This window comes from Lissotriton vulgaris, chromosome 3_1, assembly GCF_964263255.1.
Source record: "Lissotriton vulgaris chromosome 3_1, aLisVul1.2, whole genome shotgun sequence".
NCBI classification, from domain to species: domain Eukaryota; kingdom Metazoa; phylum Chordata; class Amphibia; order Caudata; family Salamandridae; genus Lissotriton; species Lissotriton vulgaris.
Window position 1 is genome coordinate 1,900,859,409 of NC_141689.1, and position 20,221 is coordinate 1,900,879,629.

The 20,221-nt window shown below is 42.8% G+C and overlaps 1 protein-coding gene across 2 annotated transcripts in view; it reads right to left on the reverse strand.

Moving 5' to 3' along the window:
- FSTL5 (follistatin like 5) overlaps positions 1 to 20,221 on the reverse strand; it is a 2,973,258-nt gene that overhangs the window by 287,756 nt on the left and 2,665,281 nt on the right. For both annotated transcript variants that reach the window (XM_086962384.1, XM_086962383.1), the window contains one exon: positions 13,792 to 13,899. In XM_086962384.1, the coding sequence (XP_086818510.1) occupies positions 13,792 to 13,899 (108 nt within the window). The remainder of the gene's footprint in view (positions 1 to 13,791; positions 13,900 to 20,221) is intronic.

The window sequence follows — 20,221 nt, forward strand, 5'->3', positions numbered from 1 at the left end:
ACCCATTGGGGGGTAAGTTTATGTGTTGCCCAGGACCTAGCCACGACAGTCAGTTGAATTTTACCTGTCTAATAATATGGCCTAGGTGCAGAGTTGCTTCTTGCTACCCACACATGCTGGAGAGGGAGCCCAGGGGAGGCGGTTTTACTACTTGGACAGTGCTGGTGAGGAAACAGGTGCAAAAAGTTGACAAGGGGGCCACTGGGGTGGTTGGTTTAAGGTGCTGTAATATTCCCTTGTGTTGCAGTGCCGAGTCAAAGTAGTGGTAGTTGGACTGGCCAACAACAAGCCTTGACAGTGGAAAGATCAGTGTGAACATATTTCGATCTCCGGAGGTACGGGGGATATGGTAGCCACCTGAAACTTGCTGGAGGTCAGGACTTCATTTCCCACAATGCACTCAATCATCTACATTTGGTCGATCCCTTGGAGGGCACGAAGGCCCACAATTCTTTGATCCTATGAGTGTGCTTTTACCTGTCACCTGCAGGGACTAGTGCCACTAGTCCAAGAGAGGCTGGAGTTGCCTTTGGCTCTCAAAGGGGTTCCTCTGTCTGGGGGAACCGGTCTTTGGTCAAGGACAAGTCACACTTGCAGCATCAGGAAGGTTTCCACTGGTGCACCTTTGTTTCTTGTTCCTGGGGTGCTCACACCTCCTGGCACGGGATCAGATTTCTGTCTTGGTGGCAGCAGCTACAGGCTGCAAGCCAAGCCACAGGAAAGGCTAGGGCAACTAGTTGGGTAACCTCTAAGGTAGCCATCTGAGTGCATGTCACCTCAAATTCGACATCAAAATCATGCCAGGGATGATGAGATAAGTTTGACACAAATAAAAAAAATGTCAGTGAGACCATGATGGAGCAGGCAACTTCTGAGGTGCCTGGGTGCCAGTCCATGTTATCCCATGCCCCCTGATCACTTATTGTAGCCCTTAATGGAAAGAGGCTAATATAGGGACTTACAATTTGCACATATATGTCAACTCCTTTAATGTAATGCACCCTGCCTCCTGGGATCATGCTACCTACAGCAGGGGTGACTGACATATATTAAAAATAGTGCTGTGACCTTGCCACAAATGATGAAGACAATGTCGAGTTGGAGCAGTTTGTACTGCATCTGCAGTCTGCAGTGGCAGGCCTGCTGTCATCTGTATACTTGAGGGACTCAGGTTGACACAATCAGTGCTTTAACCCCCAAGCCCTGGGTACCACTGGTACCACTTACCAAGGAGTTACAAGAGGTTAAAGTAGTTGCCGATTTAGGTGTTGCACATTCACATACAATATATTTAGTGAGAGGTCACTGGCACTGGGGCCTGGTTAGCAGGTTCCAGTGCACTTTCAGAGTCCAAACGCAGCATCTAGTAGTCCAAATGGTGGTAGCAAGTGGGCAATACCCGTAAAAGTGTGTTTTCCTACATAACCCCCTCTCCCAGCCCCTCCCCTCCAGCTAACTCCTCCAAGAGACTCAACTCCACTCTGGACGAGTTTCCTGACTTATCCAGTGAGGAAGGATTTAGGGAATACTGGTTGACCTATTGCAAGGCCTACTCTGCCTCAGGGTCCCTCCTTACTCCTTCGAGCAGCTAACCCAATTTAAACTTGGTCTTAACTAAGGTAGTGTTTTTATCCTCGTCTTTTGCCTTGGATAGTGAAGTGTCCCCATCTTCTAACCCTACCTTCACCAGGGCAGCACCTAGCTGAACCAAGGAGGTCACCCAACACTTGAGCAACCCTACCATGAACAATAGGGTCAGGAGGCCTAATTTACTTCTGCCCATGGGGTCTGCCTCCCATGCCAAGTACAGTGCTGCCATCAAAACTAGCACTAAACAGAGACTACTGACAGCTGCCAGTGTACAGAACACATCTTGAGCTCTCCACTGACAGGTGGATGGACTATTTTGAGGCAACTGTGGGTGCTCATAGGCTCCCTAGCTGCTCAGAGTGGTAGCTACCCCCTCCTTTGGCTGAAAACCACCTTCTCCTCCTCTCTTTGTCTGTTCACCAGTGACACCCAGGTAATGAACAGTTTCCTGACTTTTCAGTACTTCTTGGGTTTAAAAGAGGCCTTGCCAGTGCTAATATTCGGGTTCTCCTTTATTGGGGTATAATGCCCTTGGCTTCCTGTGTCTCTTGCTAAGAGCGGCCTTCCTTTCCTTCCTTAACCCTTGTTCCCTTTCTTCTACCAACCTTAGGGACAAGACCTCCAGGATACTTGGGTTGGGCAGTGCCCTGGGCCACTGCCCCTTCTGACATCAGACCAACCTCGGTGAGGTCATTGCATAGGATGCAATCTAGGGAGCCGTGAGGACTGACTACCACCTTATGGCAGCCAAGGGTATCCCCTTTCTCTGGAGCACTAAGGCTACAAGTCTGGTTGTGACGTCCCCTGGTACTACTGTTACTCTCCTTGCATCTCTTGTCACATGCTGTTTTGGGTGCATCAAACTATCAACCACTAAGGTATGACTGACACCTGTGTCTCTCAGGGCAGTGGTGGGGATCCCATTCGCCTAAATAGAGTGGAAGTGCTTACTACTACCCCTGGGATCACCAGCTTACCATCTTGACCCTCCCACCATTTAAAAGCTATGAGGAATTCCTCATCTGAGGTGTCCTCCCTAAAGGCTACATTGGTCATCCCAGTGCTAACCTTCCATTTGGGACAGACTGCACCCCACCTTTAGTGCACAGTCTGTTGCCAGTCAAAGCACATCCTATTATCTAAGAGGTCTTCTTAGCCCTGGATCTCCCTTAATATGCTTGCCACTGGAGAGGTGGGCCTGGAATAACTTCTTTGTAGGGTTCTGGGATTCTGAGGTAGTTTCTTTACCACCACCCTACTTTCCCTCTTTTGGGCCTAACTCCCCCCTTCTTGTGGCCATCCCCTGGTTTTCCTGTGCACTCTTGTCGTAACCCCCTCATCAGCCTTTTCATCTAACTTTCTAGGGCTATAAGGCTCTGAATCTAACAGGTACTGGTATAAATTGTCTGATGTACAATTGATTAAAATGTACTTTTTTATAATCAAATGATATAGCCCATCATAAGTGTCCACCTCATTGCCTTTCATCAAGCCTCCATTGCTTTGAATGAAGAGTCTACAAAGTTCCCCCCCCTGTCCGGTTCTGACCTTTATAGGTGTCCCTAAACCTCAATCTGTACTCTTTTGTGGTGAGTCTAAACTGTTCTATTAGAGTTTCTTTCATGTGCTTGTAGGACTCAGCCACATCCGCACAAAGGGTCTGAAGGCTATCTCTATCATTGACTGAGAGCCCCAGTGCTGGTGATCTATCCTCCTCTTTTTGGAGGCCCTTTCAAACAGTGAGAAAATCCCTTTGGGGATCTTAGGGTTAATGGTTTCTTCTATTACCCTATTAACATTGTTGCCATCATTGTCCATGGGCTTCAAGCCCATAATGACCCTTCTTACTTCAAGGGCTAGTCTCCTCTCCGCAGGTTCAATCATTATCTCCTCTATTGAGATCAAGGTCTTCCTCATGGTATACTACCACCTTACCAGTAGGGAGCCTGCTAGGGTGACGTTTGTCATTTCCTGTTGGGGAAAGGAGTCTGGGAAAGGGTGGAAAGCTTTAGTCTTCACCTTCTTCTCCATCATGTTCATTCTGGGGTAGGGAATCATCCACACCCTTTTCAGGGTCTTCTCCTGAGGAATGACTCACCCTCTTTAGTTTCTCTTTCTCGTAGGAGCTGAGGGCCTTCCATTTTAGGTTTACTCTGTATCTAATGGCCCTAGCTTTTGCAAAACCCTCTTAAATCACTGATCTTCAGAACTGGGCTGAGAGACAGGCCAAGAATTCTGTATTGGGTTATGGTCCCCAAAAGGTGTGCTAATGACAGTACCAGATTGCTGGTTCAATTTTGAGATACAAATGTGGAATCAATCACTGAAGAGCAGTTTTTTCACCTGTAAGTGGGCAGCCCTAAGTCATTAGTGCAAGCTACATCAACTGAATCATACGAATCCAAGGATTTAAGTAAGGCATCCAGCTATTTGCCTCTTGTGTCTGTTCCTACATCACTATCTTGCCATTCCCTCTACAGTTATTTGGCATTAAAGTCTCTGGCCAAGCATATTTATTGCAGTTAATCATATACACCGTGTGACTGATTTGAATAAAGCTATAATTATTTTCTTAAATAGAGTTGTTGATTTGGGGGGAGTGCCTAATCACTTAATAAACAAATATGTGCTTAGCCCCTGGTAGTAAACATAAAAGCAATAGATGATCTCCGTATAAATATGTGGTAAGTTCATGCAGAAGCAACAATGTTAAAGTAGAAAAACAGTACAAATAAAAATTCCTAAACTAGGTTTGACACAGGAAAGCAGTTATTTAGCAAAACAGCACCACAATCCTTATAATCAAATAAGTTGAACAAGAGATACTCATTTTTAATGTTTTATGGCAAAATGCATTCAGAAAATGTAAAGAGCCATTCCAAAACAACAGTTCACAGTTGACAGGGACTTATGTAGGATTTCAGGCAGACAGTAAAGGAGCTGGGGTTGGATACAGCAAGCAGGTCATCCTGGTGAAAGTTCTTGCCTTGAGACTTTGTCTTAGAAATGGAAGTCGAAATCCACCAACTGGGACAGCCCCAAAGGCTGAGGCTGGTGAGTTACTTGAAGTTAAATATCTCATAGATGAAATCATTAAAGCCATTGGTTTTGGCACAAAAAGCTCAGAGCAGGACAATATTTGATTTGGTTAGCTCAAAAGTTTCTGGGTTGGATTTGACATCTCGCCCTGCTTCAAGGCTTTACCTTCGGGCTTAAGGTCTTATTAAAGGACTGCAGTGGCCTGACTTCCCATGAGGGGACATATGTTATTATTTCCACCACAATTGTGGATAATCTCCTGCCATATTTAGAGAGCGCCAACTGCCTACTGGAGATCTTTGTGCCTTGATCTGTCACAACTGTGGCTTCTCTGAAGGATCTAAATTTGCCAAGGAACCACCATATTTAATGCAATCTGTCAGCAACCTTTTTGGTTTGTTCTAAGAAAAATGTATACGAACTCCCTGAATGGAAGTTTATTTTTGAAAAACAGAAAAAGAATGGTTGTGACAAGCTTGGAGTTTTTTCCCACAGTGATGAGTTAATTGTTGATTTTTGCTGTTCTGGACCACCATGCTTACCCTGGCAGGAAAAAAATTACAATTTGAAACATACGTCTTCTATAGAGAGGGCGGTTGAAGGTCATTGACTAATGGTCCAATATGCAACAGGCAATTGGTTTATGGCTTTCACTGATGGAGCCAGTGGTAGCTCCACCAGAGGAAATGAGAGTTTGAAAGACAGGGTACTCTGATATATGTGTAGCAGAGTACCCAGTCCACCAACGTTTAAATAAGGCCCTTAAACATTTTTTTGAATCTCACAATTATTGTGAGAGCAAGGCTGGAAGCTATAGCCAGGTCGGACTGCACAAGGCCATAAACATTCACTGTGAGTTTCAGAGGAACCTATTTTCAGAATAGCAAAAAACTCCAAGCACAAAATACCTGTTTTTTCTTGCCTGTCTTGAGTACACCTGTAGTGAATGAGCAACTTTTGTGGTCTGATGCCCTATGATAACCCTCAACCACCACCATTGTGTACTGACTTTAGTGTGTTATGTTATCTTAGTCTTAATGTAGGATGGTCTTGCATATGCCTGCTTCTTTTCTGTTCTATAATATTACTGTCTTTCAATAGAACAGTCTTGCCAAGAATAGAAGGTGCGGGATGTTGAGGTGCAGTGTTGTTGGTGATGGTGCACACATATGCTCAATGTTGGATACTGAGGGATTAAGTGTATAATGGTATTTGGGGTAGGTGAATTATGACTTTGACCTATTGACTTTGACGTGGTCTAATGTCATTCTGTTTTCTGACTTTACCTTGCTTTATGGCAGTGCTGACTATTGCCTTTGTCATGCTCTCATGTCATCGTGCTTTTCAATTCCATCTTGCTTTGGGCCTTTCTGTGTGCATGGTTTAACTAACTCCAATTTCATGACTGAAGCCATTTTCTGTGCCTGCATGAAGATGCAGAGCTGAAGAGGGCATGTTTTGCTTTCCTCCTGTATTTCACACTTTACTGACTAGAGAGAACTGGTTCTTATCAGAGGAATGTACATGCTCTGCCTCGAAGCCATAGCAAAGGCCTGATCAACCAATGCCGTAGCCTTGGAGCAGGCTGGTGCTGTCTCTCATGAGAACGAAGGGGCAAGGCTTACCAGGAGGTTCGTCTTACGTTTCCACTGGTACTAAAGGAGGTGTCTGGGTTCTGCTCGGGGGAAGTTCAGCACAGTGCAGACGTGCAGCTGTGTCGGTGGAATGTATAGTGTTGCCATTGTCTCCTGCTTCGGCCGGAGTACCAGACTCCCCTCTGGCAAAGTGGAAACAGGATGAACAGACAGTGGTGAGGTGTTCCACTAATCTCTAATTTTCCTACTGTTCTTGCTTACTATCTCTTTCTATTTTCAGGTTCCATACATTTATATACATATATTTCTACATATGTTTCCCTGATTGTGTTTAGCACTTGCCTAATTGTTAGTTGGTTGTAGGCTAGAAATGGTACAAATTGCATACGGTTTATTTGCCTTTTCCTTGTAGCAGGAGGTGTGGACTCTTCTTTGCCAAATGCTTATGTTGTAGAAGGATGGGTGAATTCCCTTCTAGCAGGTAATTGTGTTATAGGAAGTTGTTCTACTCCTGGCAAGTGATGTGCAAAGTCTAAGTATTTCACCCCCGAATATACTGACTGGTTCCTTTCTCTTGTGGTGAGGGGTATTGTGTCTGTTGTACGGGGTTCTTCCTAGGTGAGTAGTCCGTAGCAGAGAAGATCGGCCAATTGCCTCATGCACAGCACCTGTCGCCAGGATTGTTGTTGTCCAAATCATCTCAGCAAGAGATAAGGTATAAGTGGTATTCCTACCTTGGGTAAGTATTGTGGAGTATTTTAGAGTGTGGTATTTTTGGGTCCCAAGGGTGGATATGTCTACATGACGTGATCATTGGCAAAAAACGGGTCATTACAACACCCTCCCTGGGCAAGTATCATCAACTTAGCTGTTACTAAATCCCACTTGTGGTCACATCTGGAGCCCCCGGGTCCTCTGGGAAGGCTTCCAGGCACTAGGTGTCTCTCCAGCTAAGGCTCCTGCATAGTCAGTGGTCGGTTGGGCCCTCTTGCACTGTGGAGTCTTCTGCTTTTTATGTCCCTGGAATAGGTAACTAGGAGTTCCGCCACCTGGCAATTAGGGAGTAGGACCTATCTCTGATGGCCAGCAGTATTGAGGAGTCCTGTTTCTTTCAGTAGAGCCTTCGTCTTCAGGAGTGTTCTTACCAGATTGAGGACTTTTTTGAGAAGGTGATAATGAGGTGCTAGTCGTATCCTTTGCAGCAGGCAGCGACTGAAGAATTTCCCCTACTCCATAGTGTCTACTTTCTCAACTCATGCCCACCTTCTTTTAGACCAGTTCATCTCAGCTCTGCTGCAAAATTTCCCAGATGTACTGAATTCAAAATGACTTGACTATTTTTGCCTTTGGAAGTGCTCTATCTAAGAGCTTAGCAATGCCTACATTTAGATCAGTTTTCCTCCCCTCTGTGAGTGTCAGAACTAGTTCTCCTTCCTGCTGGAGTTAGAGCCAAAATGTCTAGGAAGGCTTTGGTATGGAATAGGTACAGATCTTGCCAGCCCCATTTGGGATCAGCAAGTCAAAACAAGAAATGTTAAGGTTGTCTTTCATTCAGTCAGATGTTCTGCACCCCTCACAGATGGCTAATTCCACCTAAGTCGCCCATTATTGACAACACCCCTGCTTCTCTACGTTCAGAGGCCAAGTCTTTGTCCTGTGATGAGCAAGGTTAACTCCAGCAAGGAATGCGTATAGCCCCCTGGAGGAGGATGAGTGACAGGATTAATTTAAAGCAAGTTCTGACTCAGGGAGTCCAAAGTACATTTTACAAAATTACTTTTCCATTAAAATGATCAAAATCTGATGTCACCATTAAATTACATTTTATTTTATTAGAACATTGGAATGTTGGGAGCTCCATTGAAAATAGTGGAGTGGTCTGGCTTCTAATGGCCGGTAGAAGCTCTAAGCTCCAACATTTCAATGTTTGTCAAAGCTTTTGCTGTGAACAAAGGGCTTCACATAGCCCCAGGGGATTTCAATCCCTTCAGGCTCTGTGAGGCCTTTGTTTTTATAAATTAGAACAACCTGCCTTACAGGGGTTCACAGACTGTTGCCATAGGCTTCACATTTTACCATCATACATATAAGTGGTAAATACGTACTGCAGACACTTATGACATTTATATTCCATGCCACTAATGGAATCTCTGTGTCATCTACCCTGGCCTTACAGTGAAATTAAGTAGATCAATTGGATGAAAACAATTTTACCAATACCATTTTAAGGACAGAACACACACACTGTGATCTCTGTCACAGAACAAACAGTCCTAATACCAGCAAAAGGTTCAGAAAAAATCAAAACAGTGAAAAGTAGATTTCATCCAATGTGTTATGCTTGTTTAAATAAGTCTACATTGAGTGGAGATGTCCAGGAGGATGAAAATTAGCCCAAGTGACAAATCTATTGTTTCCATTCCCTTTCTGTTATTCAGAGATTAATCCTCCTCTAATATAGCAAAGTATTGACAATGGAAGAAGACGCCTCTTACCAGTAAGCAAAAACAAGTGTTCCTCTGGATTTGAAAGAGGGTGGGTTATGAAAGGTAGGCTACTGAAAACTGTATCTGTTTAGCTTTAGTAATGCACACTGTAGTAAAATGAGATATATGCTAAGATATTCAATATTAAGATTATTATTAGACCTAGGCGAGTTTAAATTATGTCAGCATACTTCACATAATTTGGGGAATTTTGTGTTATGCTTGCTACGCAAAATTTCTGAAATGACACCATCATGCCACCTTTAGAAAATACGTCCCATTTGTGGTACAAAAAATGACAGTGAATGGCACAATTTGGGAAAAATCCAAAGCTATACCACAAAATGACAGATTTCATTTCTCATAATTGTGCACACCCCTAATTATTATAGTGGTGGTGTAAAAATGTAAAGGTAAAGTTAGGGGCACACATTATAAACTTCCATTTGAGCAAATAATCCCTACTTTATCAGCCAAATTAGTAAAATAATTGGCTCAATAGACACATAACCTTAGGACTGTTGTTTTCCCTTGCACTAGAATCTCTCCTCGACTAAACATCCTAGCGAGAAATTCCTTAACAACTCCAGAAGAGATAAGAGTATACTAATATGTTCTGGTGCTCTGCTTATCTGTTGTCTGATTACCAACGGTCAAAAAGCCTCAATGGTCCGGTGACTGTGGTGCCATGGGTTACCCAGCGAACTACTGGAAACTATTCTTGGAGCATCCTGCCCACTGGCCTTTATATATCCCGTAGGATTTACATAAGCACTTTTCACCCACAATGCATGCGATATGCAAAAGCCTTTCATAAGTAAAGAGGCCTGAAGTTTTGTCCAGAATTTCTGAAATACAAGTTTAGAAAATATTTCCAGGGAATTTCCAGAGTTTTGTATTCAGCATCACACACTAGTGACTACCTTATTGCTAAGCATTTCAAAACTTAACTGACACAGTGGCCGCTAGCATGTACGGAGGGAGGTGGGGCAGGTAGAACAAAAATAAAAGTAAATAAATATGTTAAAAAAAAATTAAACTTATCTTCCTGGCACAACGTCATCCTCATTCGGGTCTTCTCCAGGCAGGCAGGCTCCAGTGTAGGACCCATGAAACTGCAGTAACCAATCCTGGCGCTGCTCTCATGCAGCATGAAAGAAGTTCCAGGATTGGAGGGAGTGGACTCCTGTGGCAATCGGGAGATGTCTGGAGCCCTGAGCTGTCTCTTACCCAGCTGTGTTAGACAGCTGGTTTAGAGAGATTTGAAATGAGCATGTCTGGCTGGCCATCGCAAGACGGCCAGCCAAAGAGACATGTGCACTTTGAACTTAATGTGCCCTGTCCATCACTGCTTTCTGCTGCTGCCTGACTGGCCGCATCAGAAAGCAGAAAGTCCCGCCATCCTGTCCTGAGGCTCAGCTCGCGGTTTTGAAAAATAAAATGGTAATAAATTGACTTTATTACCATTTAATTTTTCCATCCCTGGTGCAATTTAGGGGCATATTCTCAACAACTAGCGATATTTATCGCTAAATGGGCTTAGCGATATTTTTTTTATCGCCGTATTTTATTGCAGAGATAATGTGCTATTGGCAACGTTTATCTCTAAAGTGATAAAATATCCTGTCGAAATGCGTGAATATCGCTGGGAATCCAGCAATATTCAGGCATTAACGCCAGTAAGGTCTTAACCTGAATATCCTCCTCCCATTGGATATACAGGTTAAGAAGGGGTCAGAGCAGGTGTTAGGTTTTGGTGATATTCCCGCTTTGAGCAAAATCTTTTATCGCTATGCCTGAGTTGATAATTGTCGATAGCGATGTCAGCGACTGCTTTCAGTCGTTAACACTTTGGGTACGCCCACTTTGCATGTCATTAGCGATAAATATCGCTGACAATCAAGGCGGGCCCCAAACCTATTGCTATCACCTACAAGCTGTCACTAACTGCTGTTAGCGACAGCTTGCTAATAGGACGATAAAATTATCGACGCTTTTTGGCTGAAAACGGTCGCAAAAGCGGCAATAATCTCATATAGCCTGCGTTGATAATATGCCCCTTAGTTAGTGCGGCTGCACTCCTTCACGTTAACAGAGGATGCGCCCCTGATCTGACATCCGTAAGATCACCAAATTTAAGCTTGAGCACCAGCCTAAGAAGACAGAACCATGCTAGTTGTCACTAGTGTTTTTGCTAATGTGAGTTTTTTTACTGCCAGCAAAGGTTCACGCCATGAGCTCTTACAAGCTAGATGTTAACCTGGGAGTTATCAGGCTTGGGTAACCTTCAATACAGGTCCCCTGCCTAATGCTGAAAGAAAATCTCTTGCACACACTAGCCAATAATAGGTTTTAATGGCTATACCACACAGAAAAGACGCCAGCAGAAATAGTGTCAGATGGATTGTCTTAAATCAGACATTGTGCCTAATGCCCTTACCAACAACTTCATCATTTTCATCATGAAAGATGTCAATGGCAAAGCTAAGAGACGCTACCTACCAAACACCACCACCCAGCACACTCTACATGGGGCAGCATAATAAAGAGTTGAGCAAACATGATGTCTTCTCTCTGAAGAAAGCCTGTTACCGCTCACTTTGTAATGGAATGGAATGGAATGGAAAGGTACTTGTAAAGCGCATGGATACCATGAGGCCTCCCAGCGCTGAGAGTCTGAACTGTGAGTACATACTTTAGCTAGATGGAAATAACAATGTTTTCAGCAGTTTACAAAAGACCAGATGGACAACTTCCAGATGGATCTGATCCGGAAAAGTGTTCCATCTTCTAGAGGCAACAAAGGAGAATCGCTGTCCTGCACTTCTGGTTTTGTGAATTCTTGGAATGGTCCCCAGGCGTTTGTTTCCAGAGCAAAAAGCTCTATTCGGATGATAGGGGACAATGATTGACTTAAGTATTGGTGGACTTTTTGCAGTCATGATCTTGTGGGTGACACAGAGGGCTTTGAACTGAATCCTTCTGCGACGGGAAGCCAGTGAAGTGAGGCTATGGCTCCTCGAGCTGATTTCCTGCGGGGGATGCTTAGGACCAGTCTAGCTGCACAATTCTGAACTGCCTGAAGTCTCGTTATTGTGGATTGTGGTGATCCGGCATAAAGAGCATTGGCATAGTCCAAGCGGGAGAGAATAAGCACTTGGGCCACTAGTTTTTTAATCCCCCTGGATAAAATTGGGAAAACTTTCCTCATCATCTTTAGTAATCCAAAGCAGCATCCTGCCACTTTCTGTGCTTGGACTTTCATATTTAGTTTGTTGTCCAGCCAGACTCTCAGACTTTTTATTTGATCTTTGGGGCAAGGAGCATTTCCTAAACAGTTTGGCCACAAAGGGGTAGCCACCTCTGGATACGGTTTACCCAGAAGCATCAGTTCAGTTTTTGCTCCATTAAGTTGGAAGAAGGAGCCTTCCATCCAGGCTGCAATTGTTTTAAGACAATTAGCTAGATTGTCGGAGCTTTGGCCTGGTTGGTTGAGGGATACTATTAGTTGGGTATCGTCAGCATAGGTAAAAATTCGTATTCCAAAGGGTTCAACTATTTTGGCCAAGGGCTCATATAAATGTTTCAAAGGGTAGAGCTCAGGGATGAGCCCTGTGGCACCCCACGTTTCAAAGGCATGATCTTGGAGGTGCAGCTTTCCTCGAATACTTCGAATGACCGGCCCTCAAGGAAGGACTCCAGCCATCTCAGTGCAACCCCCAATACCTCTGCCTAGCTAATCCTGGAGATAAGCCAATGATGGTTAACGGTATCGAAGGCTGCACTCAGGTCCAGGAGGAGAATGGCCACCGATCCTCCGGAGTCCATGATTTTTCTAGTTTCCTCGGTGACAGCGATTAAGGCTGTCTCTGTGCCTTGCCATTTCCTTCAAGATATGTGGAAAGTATGGCATTCACATGTTTCTCTGTGATTTTGGCAATTCCGGGCAGCAAAGAGATGGGGCGATAGTTCGAGAGGACTTCTGGGTCGGCTCCTACTTTTTTAAGTAGTGCTCTAACCATGGCTTGCTTCCATGAAGATGGGATCTTTCCTGTGCTTAATGATAGATTTATAAGTTCTAAAATGGTTGGGGCGACTGTGTGAGAGACTTGATTTATGACGGTAGGAGGGGCCATTTCTCCTGGGGAGCCTGATTTTCATTTATTAAGATGGGATTTTAGGGATTGCAGGTTCTTAGGAGTAAACACCTCTAAGACTGTTGCTAACCAGCTCGTCTCAGTATCCATCTGTGGGGGGTTTTGTGAGATAGTGGACAATGAAAAATTTACATAGATGGACTGATTTTTGGGTGGACAAATTCAGGCCCTTAGTAATTTTTCTGACTTGTTAGTGACAAAAGACTTTATCAGCTATGGAAATGATTTTAGTAAATAGATTTTCTTCAAATGGCTTATTTAATGCCCCATTTGCCGTCCCACACACTCCATCGTACTTCATGCCTTATAAAGAAGAGTAATTATAAAAATTACTACATGCCATTACTCTCAAATATTTCAAGTCTGTAAACACACCAGTATTAAAATATTCAAAACCAAATATTGCTTCCCATTGAAATGTTCAAAATCAATACACGTGGTATCTTCCTACATTCAATAATTACCTTTCCCCACAAAGTCTGATGTAGGTCATCTCAAGTTCTACGAGTCCAAATACACTGTAACCTATTTGTCGTACAAAAAATACATAGTTGATAGACTTCTTAAAAAAGAGCACCAGATCGTATTTACTACATAGTTAACGTCTATGAATCCATAGAAGGCCACAATAATAACGCTCTTGGCCTGTCGCCGTGGGTTGTATACTCACAGCGAGTGACCTTTTAGTCAATAGACATTCACTATATACTTGAAATGCAGGTCACATTTCTGCTTCACAGTTCTTTAATCACCATAACTCACCTTTAATTTAGGGGTATTCAATAAGTTCATGTTAACAACCTTTCTAATGTACTGGCTCCACAGGCAGTATTGCATATTAATTAATATGGTGTATTTCATAGAAAAGAGGTTTCTATATTCTTTATTTCTTTTTTCACAATACTCATAATGCACTGTACGGACCTGCAATGTTGGAGACGTTTTCTCCATATTTCCCCAGCTTAACACCCAGACTTGATCATGCGATTTGTCGTAGTGTAGTTTCACGGGAACAGGATCTGTGCTCACAATCTAGAACAAAGCAACAGAAGAACAAATTACATGGACATGAATGGTGCGAATCACTCATGTTCAAAATATGAACAATATAAAAATCAAACCTTTGTTTACAATGTTGTTGTTATTTTATTAAAATATGCATTTATACAGACCTTTGGACTCAAAGATGATAATCGAAAATAGTATTCTTTTTAAAAATATCTTAGTGGGTTACTATTGTGACCTAAATAGTATTGTAGCTGTGGCTCAAGGTATAAGAAAGACATATAGACTTATACACGAGAAGATGTCAGTAATGGGTTAGGTTTCCACTGTAGAACCCAAAAATGGAAAACTCCACTTTTCTAGCAACTGCCCATCGCCAGATGTATGTTGTGTTTGGCCACATTACTTTGCCTTTCCTTTGATCATCAGCACAGCATGGCTTCCTCTCTGTCATGTTCTGCAGTGTAGTATAATCATTAAGTATATGTTTCACAGTCTGCCACCCTCCCCTACCAACCTTTGTTCATTTTTTCTCACCTACACAATTACTAGGGATATAATAGGGCTGGATTTCTAAGACAGATAACTACATTTATCTAAATATGGACATGCAAAAAATCTGCCATGGATCCGGCCCTCCAGGACCAACATTGGAAAACCCTGTCTTAGGCAGTGGACCTCCTTTGCGATCGAAAACGCTAAATAAATAGTTAGCATCTTTTTGCATCTCTTCATCTCCCCTACTACTTGTTGTGTCCTCCGTTCCTGCCTGAAGCTACACAGACATCACATCTATGAGAGCGGCTGGTCTGTGCAGCACTGCTAATAAAAGGGGAATTGGTGTTAAGCACTATCCATGTTGAGCCACCATTTCAGATCTGTGGAGACCACGGAGAACCGACGTATACCAGCCTCACAAAGTTCTGGCATCAAGTAGTGAAAAAACTAAATTAGTATTTTCATGAACATGGTACAGGAGAAGTGGTCACCCTCATTTCAAATTTGCTGCTCATGATCATGTCTCCCAGTGAGAGTCATGTGTGATTGAAGAGATAATCAGTATACACACCTATTCATTTGAGTATTTCAAATTCTGAATAGACTGCACAATGACTAAGTTGCATGTTTGGTTGCCAGTAGGAGGCTGATACCCAGTAGTTATACGATGATAAATACAATATCCCAAACCCTAATTTAGAACTCATGATAGATAATGCAATTATTCACTGGAACTATTCATTTATATTTTTCAGTTTTTTATAAATGAAACTTTCAGCAATAAAAGAACCATAGCAGTTTATCAATGTCCTAAACGTACGAGGTATACGTTTGGTATCTCATCTGAGCGCCAGCCTTCTTTAAGAGCACTTAGGCGATGGATGGATTGAAGTGGGCCCAGGGGCCCCATTACATCTCTTGCTTACTCCACCACTACCACCTGCTTCTTCTACTTATTCTGATAATACTGACCTAGACCTTTTGTCTAACTACTGGCTCACAAACTGAACCCACAAAATATATATATAGGGGCTCCGATCAGTAAAATGGAAAACAAATAAGTTCCCAATTACAATAGCTCACCGTATATATCCATTTGACTGATCAGAGCCCCGTGCCAGAAAATAATTAGAAATCTGAAACAATGCAGCACATAGGAAATCAAAGGAAGGAACATATGCACACTCTGAAGTACCATTGGGCAAAACCACTCAAGGACTGTGAATTATCTGCTCGCAGCATGACGGAGATAAGAAGGTAGATAATGATGAAATGACAAGGAAACATCTAAACGGAGCTGGAATAAAAGTAAGTATATCTAGTTAAATTTTGCGATTGCTCCTAATTTGTCACAAATACATTTTCAAGCTTGAAGAGCTGACATGCTTTAACCTTTATTGGGCTGTCTTGGTCTTCTATTTTTGTTGTATTGTCCATCATTCCGGATTGATGTGTATAGTTGTACAGAAAGTTGCAACCTGTCAGCGAGGTATGCAGTCTAAATGCAGGATGGAATTATTTGTGTTTCATTAAAATCAAACCGTTCACTGGTCAAAATGGTAGATGGTGGAGGCAAATGAAAACAATGAAAAAAACATAAGAAATGTTTCAGAAAACCAAATAACCAAGGATTTAGTGCTGGACAAATGCAAGGCACACTCTAGATGAGGCTAAAGGAAAATAGAAACTGCATGTAAGGCGCTTCAAATTACCTACGGAAGAAAGAAACGTGCACCTGGGACAGTAGTCGTTCAGAGAACACAGAAAACACCCAGAGTAGAAACCAGAGGCAGTCAGCATGGAAAACATTATGGAAAGTAATGTGAACCAACATAGAGTATCTAGATTGTGGTAGAATGCCTGCATAATCTGCATTGTTGGATGAAAATATATACTAGGAGCTCATTGGTAAAAAAAAAATCCAGTACAAGATTTCAGGAACAAAACTAGGTTGCAATACACCTCACGATATGCCAAGAGGGAGCAAACACAGGTTTACCTGCCTACACTGGTGCAGTCAGGGATACCGCTATGTCCCAGAGATGGGATTCCCAGGACAAAGCATGTAGGCCTGCTCCAGGGTTGGCCCCTCCCTTTTTTCAGCCCTGGAAGTGGGCTTTCCACAGCCTTTAATGGCCTTGTGAGGGAGGTCATGCAGCCCTCTTCCATTATTGCATACTTCCCCGGGGGTGGGCTCCCCAGTTACTTACAATTAATGAAAGCGGCCCAGCTTTAATTCTTTTTTTCGATTCTGCAGCAGTCTACTAGGATTGCAGCATTTTTTGTCAATTTTTCTTTTTAGCTTTTCGCCCCAGAGCGGTTCCTCTGGGTCCAGCCCATGTGGCCTAAGTGATCAGGGTATTCTTACCATGGTTAGAATTGAACTTTTTATTTTTTACTTCAGGGCAAGGGAACTAAGGCGTAGATTCATCAAGGTAAAATCCGCTGGCAAAGGGGCAGATTCTCAGAATCTGCACCTTTGCGACCAGTATTTTTGCATTTGGGATGCATCATTAAGAAATCGCAAAATTACGATTACTTGCATTTAAGGAATCTCAAATTGAGATTCCTTAAATGCAATGCATTAAAGTTTAAAAAATAGCGATTTCGCTAATAGGGCTCGCAAATTACCACAATTGAACTTCATGGTAATTTGCAAAAACTTTGAAAAATGCACTAAAGTGCATTTTTCAAAGTTTCATGTTGCGCACACACATGCCCTAAGGGCATGTGTGTGCACAATATATGTGCACAGATCAATTTCAGGAGTGCAGCAGGGTGTCCTTTGGACACCCCTGCACCCTTGAAATCGCATTCTCAATTTGCGATTCGCTAATTGTGAATCGCAAATTGAGAATGTCTTCCCATTCATTCCTATGGGCTCTAGGCCCATAGGAATGAAAGGGGAGGTATTCCTTAATTGCGATTCGCAATTTGTGAGTCGCAATTAAGGAATTTTAAGAAATCGCAATTTTTTAGTGATTTCTTCATGCATTGCATTTTGCTATTCCTTAATAGCGAATAGTTATTTTTCGCTATTAAGGAATAGCAAAATGGGTTCTTGATGCATCTGGGTGTAAGTCCTAAGTACTGTAATGACTACCAGCAACATTTTTATGACATTGCTGGCAAGCAATCAGAGCGCTCATGGGAGCGAGATGTCCCAAGGGAAATAAAGCTCCCTGGGCCAATGAGAATGCTCTATTTCTAAATCGGTACTCTCTCGAGAATCTCATGAGCCTTTCGTGGGCCCAACCGTCCAGACATGCAATTATTTTTAACGTTTAATTCTCAATAACTACTGAATGGATTTACAACAAGTCAGAAAAAGCACAATCTGGGGACCAAAATCTAACTTCTTGACAAAGTTGGTGTATTTCCCTTCAGAAGCCCTTGTTAAAGAGGTTTATGAAAAATGTATGGGGATTTTGTTTTGTGGACCCCCCCCCCCTTTTCCCGGCCCACACTTGATGGATCACACTGACATTTTCCTTGCACAACTCTGTTTTATGAAGATACATCAAACTTGGCCAAAGATATTAGAAACACAAAAAAGGTTTTTCCTATGGAACAGCTGACCTAACTAAAACTACCCATTGGCAACTGCCAAATGCCAGACCCATTGGCTTTGTAACGGCTTGTTATAGAAATGAAAATACAAATGGCTAAATTTAATGAAAAATGCAGATGTTTATGGGTTAACTTGTCTGCCATGATTCAACTTGAGGGTGCCTTTTGCTTTTAGCTTGGGTACAAAATGTAAAATTAGACTTGCTAATGTGATGACGCGCAGGAAGTATGACTCTTGAACAACCACCTTGGCTAAAATCAGCTGGTGGTTTTGAACCATTGGCACTCTTTACTTTGCAGTGTAAAATGGTCTTTGGAAAGCATCACGTACAGGGCTGCATCAGCATGACGCAACTCTACACCAAACAGTTTTCTTTCTTTATATTCAAAATGAAAGTCCTAAAACTGGATTTTATTTTTTAAAATAAAAATGTAAAGCTCCCTTCAGTATGGAATACTTCTACTATTTTTGCAAGGGATGCATTATAAGTAATTCACTATCCCTCCACTCCCAGGGTTTGCCTGGCGATGATTGACAGTAAAAACATAACTGTATGCCTGCCCATCCTGATTGGGTGGATGGGCATATAGACATTTCTCCAACAGCCCTTACTTCGTCAGCCCGCCAGAGAGGTTTGGCTATGTAAATGTAAATGTATGAAGCTTATATAGCGCATGACTTACCCTGGGGCATCTCCGCGCTTGCTTAGGGAACCCGTCCTGGTATTCCCCTGTGAGATAACCCTGGCAGGGTATCCACAAGGTGAAAGCCAGGCATCCCACCACGAGGGGCCGATGTGGAGATTAAGCAAGCTATTGCCCAGAGTCGCAGAGTGTGAACCCATGAGTCGAGAAGGCACCGGAGCAAGAATTATCGAGTCCGTGGAATTATTGAGCCCAAGACCCGCCGAGGCGGGGAATTGAACCCTGGTCCAGGGCCGAACTCAAGCTCCAGGTCTGCCGCCTCTAACCCCTGAGCCATACTTCTCCACATATGGCAATGACATAGTTGTCACAGATATAGGCAAACTTATGGTCTGCAGGCATCTACATCAGGCAGGCAGACCATTATTTTGGCAGTAAGGATACTCTGTCACCATTGCAATGGAGTATACTTACTGCCAACATATAAATCATTCCCTTTGTTTTTAGGGGAATTAGGTATGTGAGCGCCATACAAAAGAGTTCTAAAGCCAATCTAGGCTTGCTTGATATGCAGCTCACTTCGTTCCAAACAAACCAGAATTTTAGACATACATGGCTCTAATTCACAAAGGGTGGTCAGGATGGGGAGTGAGCAGCATGAAGAAAGTGGAAGGGAGTGTTCCTGCCAGGTAATAGCCCTGATTCAATAAGATGTATGAACGATCTCCATATAATATTGAACAGTGGGAGTCTATCCTGCAATTTGTATATCAATCTCTTACATTTTGCTAGTTAAAACAGTTCTGTCTTCCATTCTAAGTGTGTAGGTATAGTTGAAATGCACCAGTGTCTCAAGGTACATATTTTGGTCACCATAAGTACTGTTGATATTCACCTCTTCCTATGTGAGGGAGTGTTGTCATTTACCAGAATCACGTCATCTTGGAAGACTAGCTTGGTAGGCCCAGTAAAAGGTTACAGGCTAGTGGTATATAATGTTGTCCAGTTGGTGGCCCAATAGTCTTGGAGTCCAGTGCAAGTCCATAGGATATGATAGAGATTGCATTATGGTCTTGTGCACCACCAGCAATGATCATCGGGTGCCAGTCTAGCTCATTTAAGATTATATGGCCAATGCCACTTGTGCAGCACTTTGAAATAGGAGAACTTCAGTTGAGCCTCTCTTGGGGTCCTATCATGGTACTGCATAATTTCCTGCTAGTCCTTATCCATGTTTTTTATCAAGAGTCTTGACTGCCAATACTTCTTAGTCTTGGCTCAGATTAATAGATTGAGTCTATTAGGATTTGGCACATGTTGGTTGCTGTATGTCTCGATTCACCCCATGTGGCAGATATTTATGGATAGGTGAGTCCTGCAGGGGGGCAGGATAAAACCACAGCCTGCTTTTCAAACAGTGCTGGAGTGGACAATATTGCCATTATTGAGATCCGGACAAATTGTATGCTGAACATAGTGTCGTGAAGGACTTGTTGGTCCATTTCTCAGGAATAAATGCTGAGCTAGATAATACGGGCCCCCCTGGTGTCTATGTAAAGCTTTGGGCATTTCAAATGCGGTTTTCTCTCCACCCATATGAATGTCTTGATGTGCTTATTAAGTGTACAATGCAGTC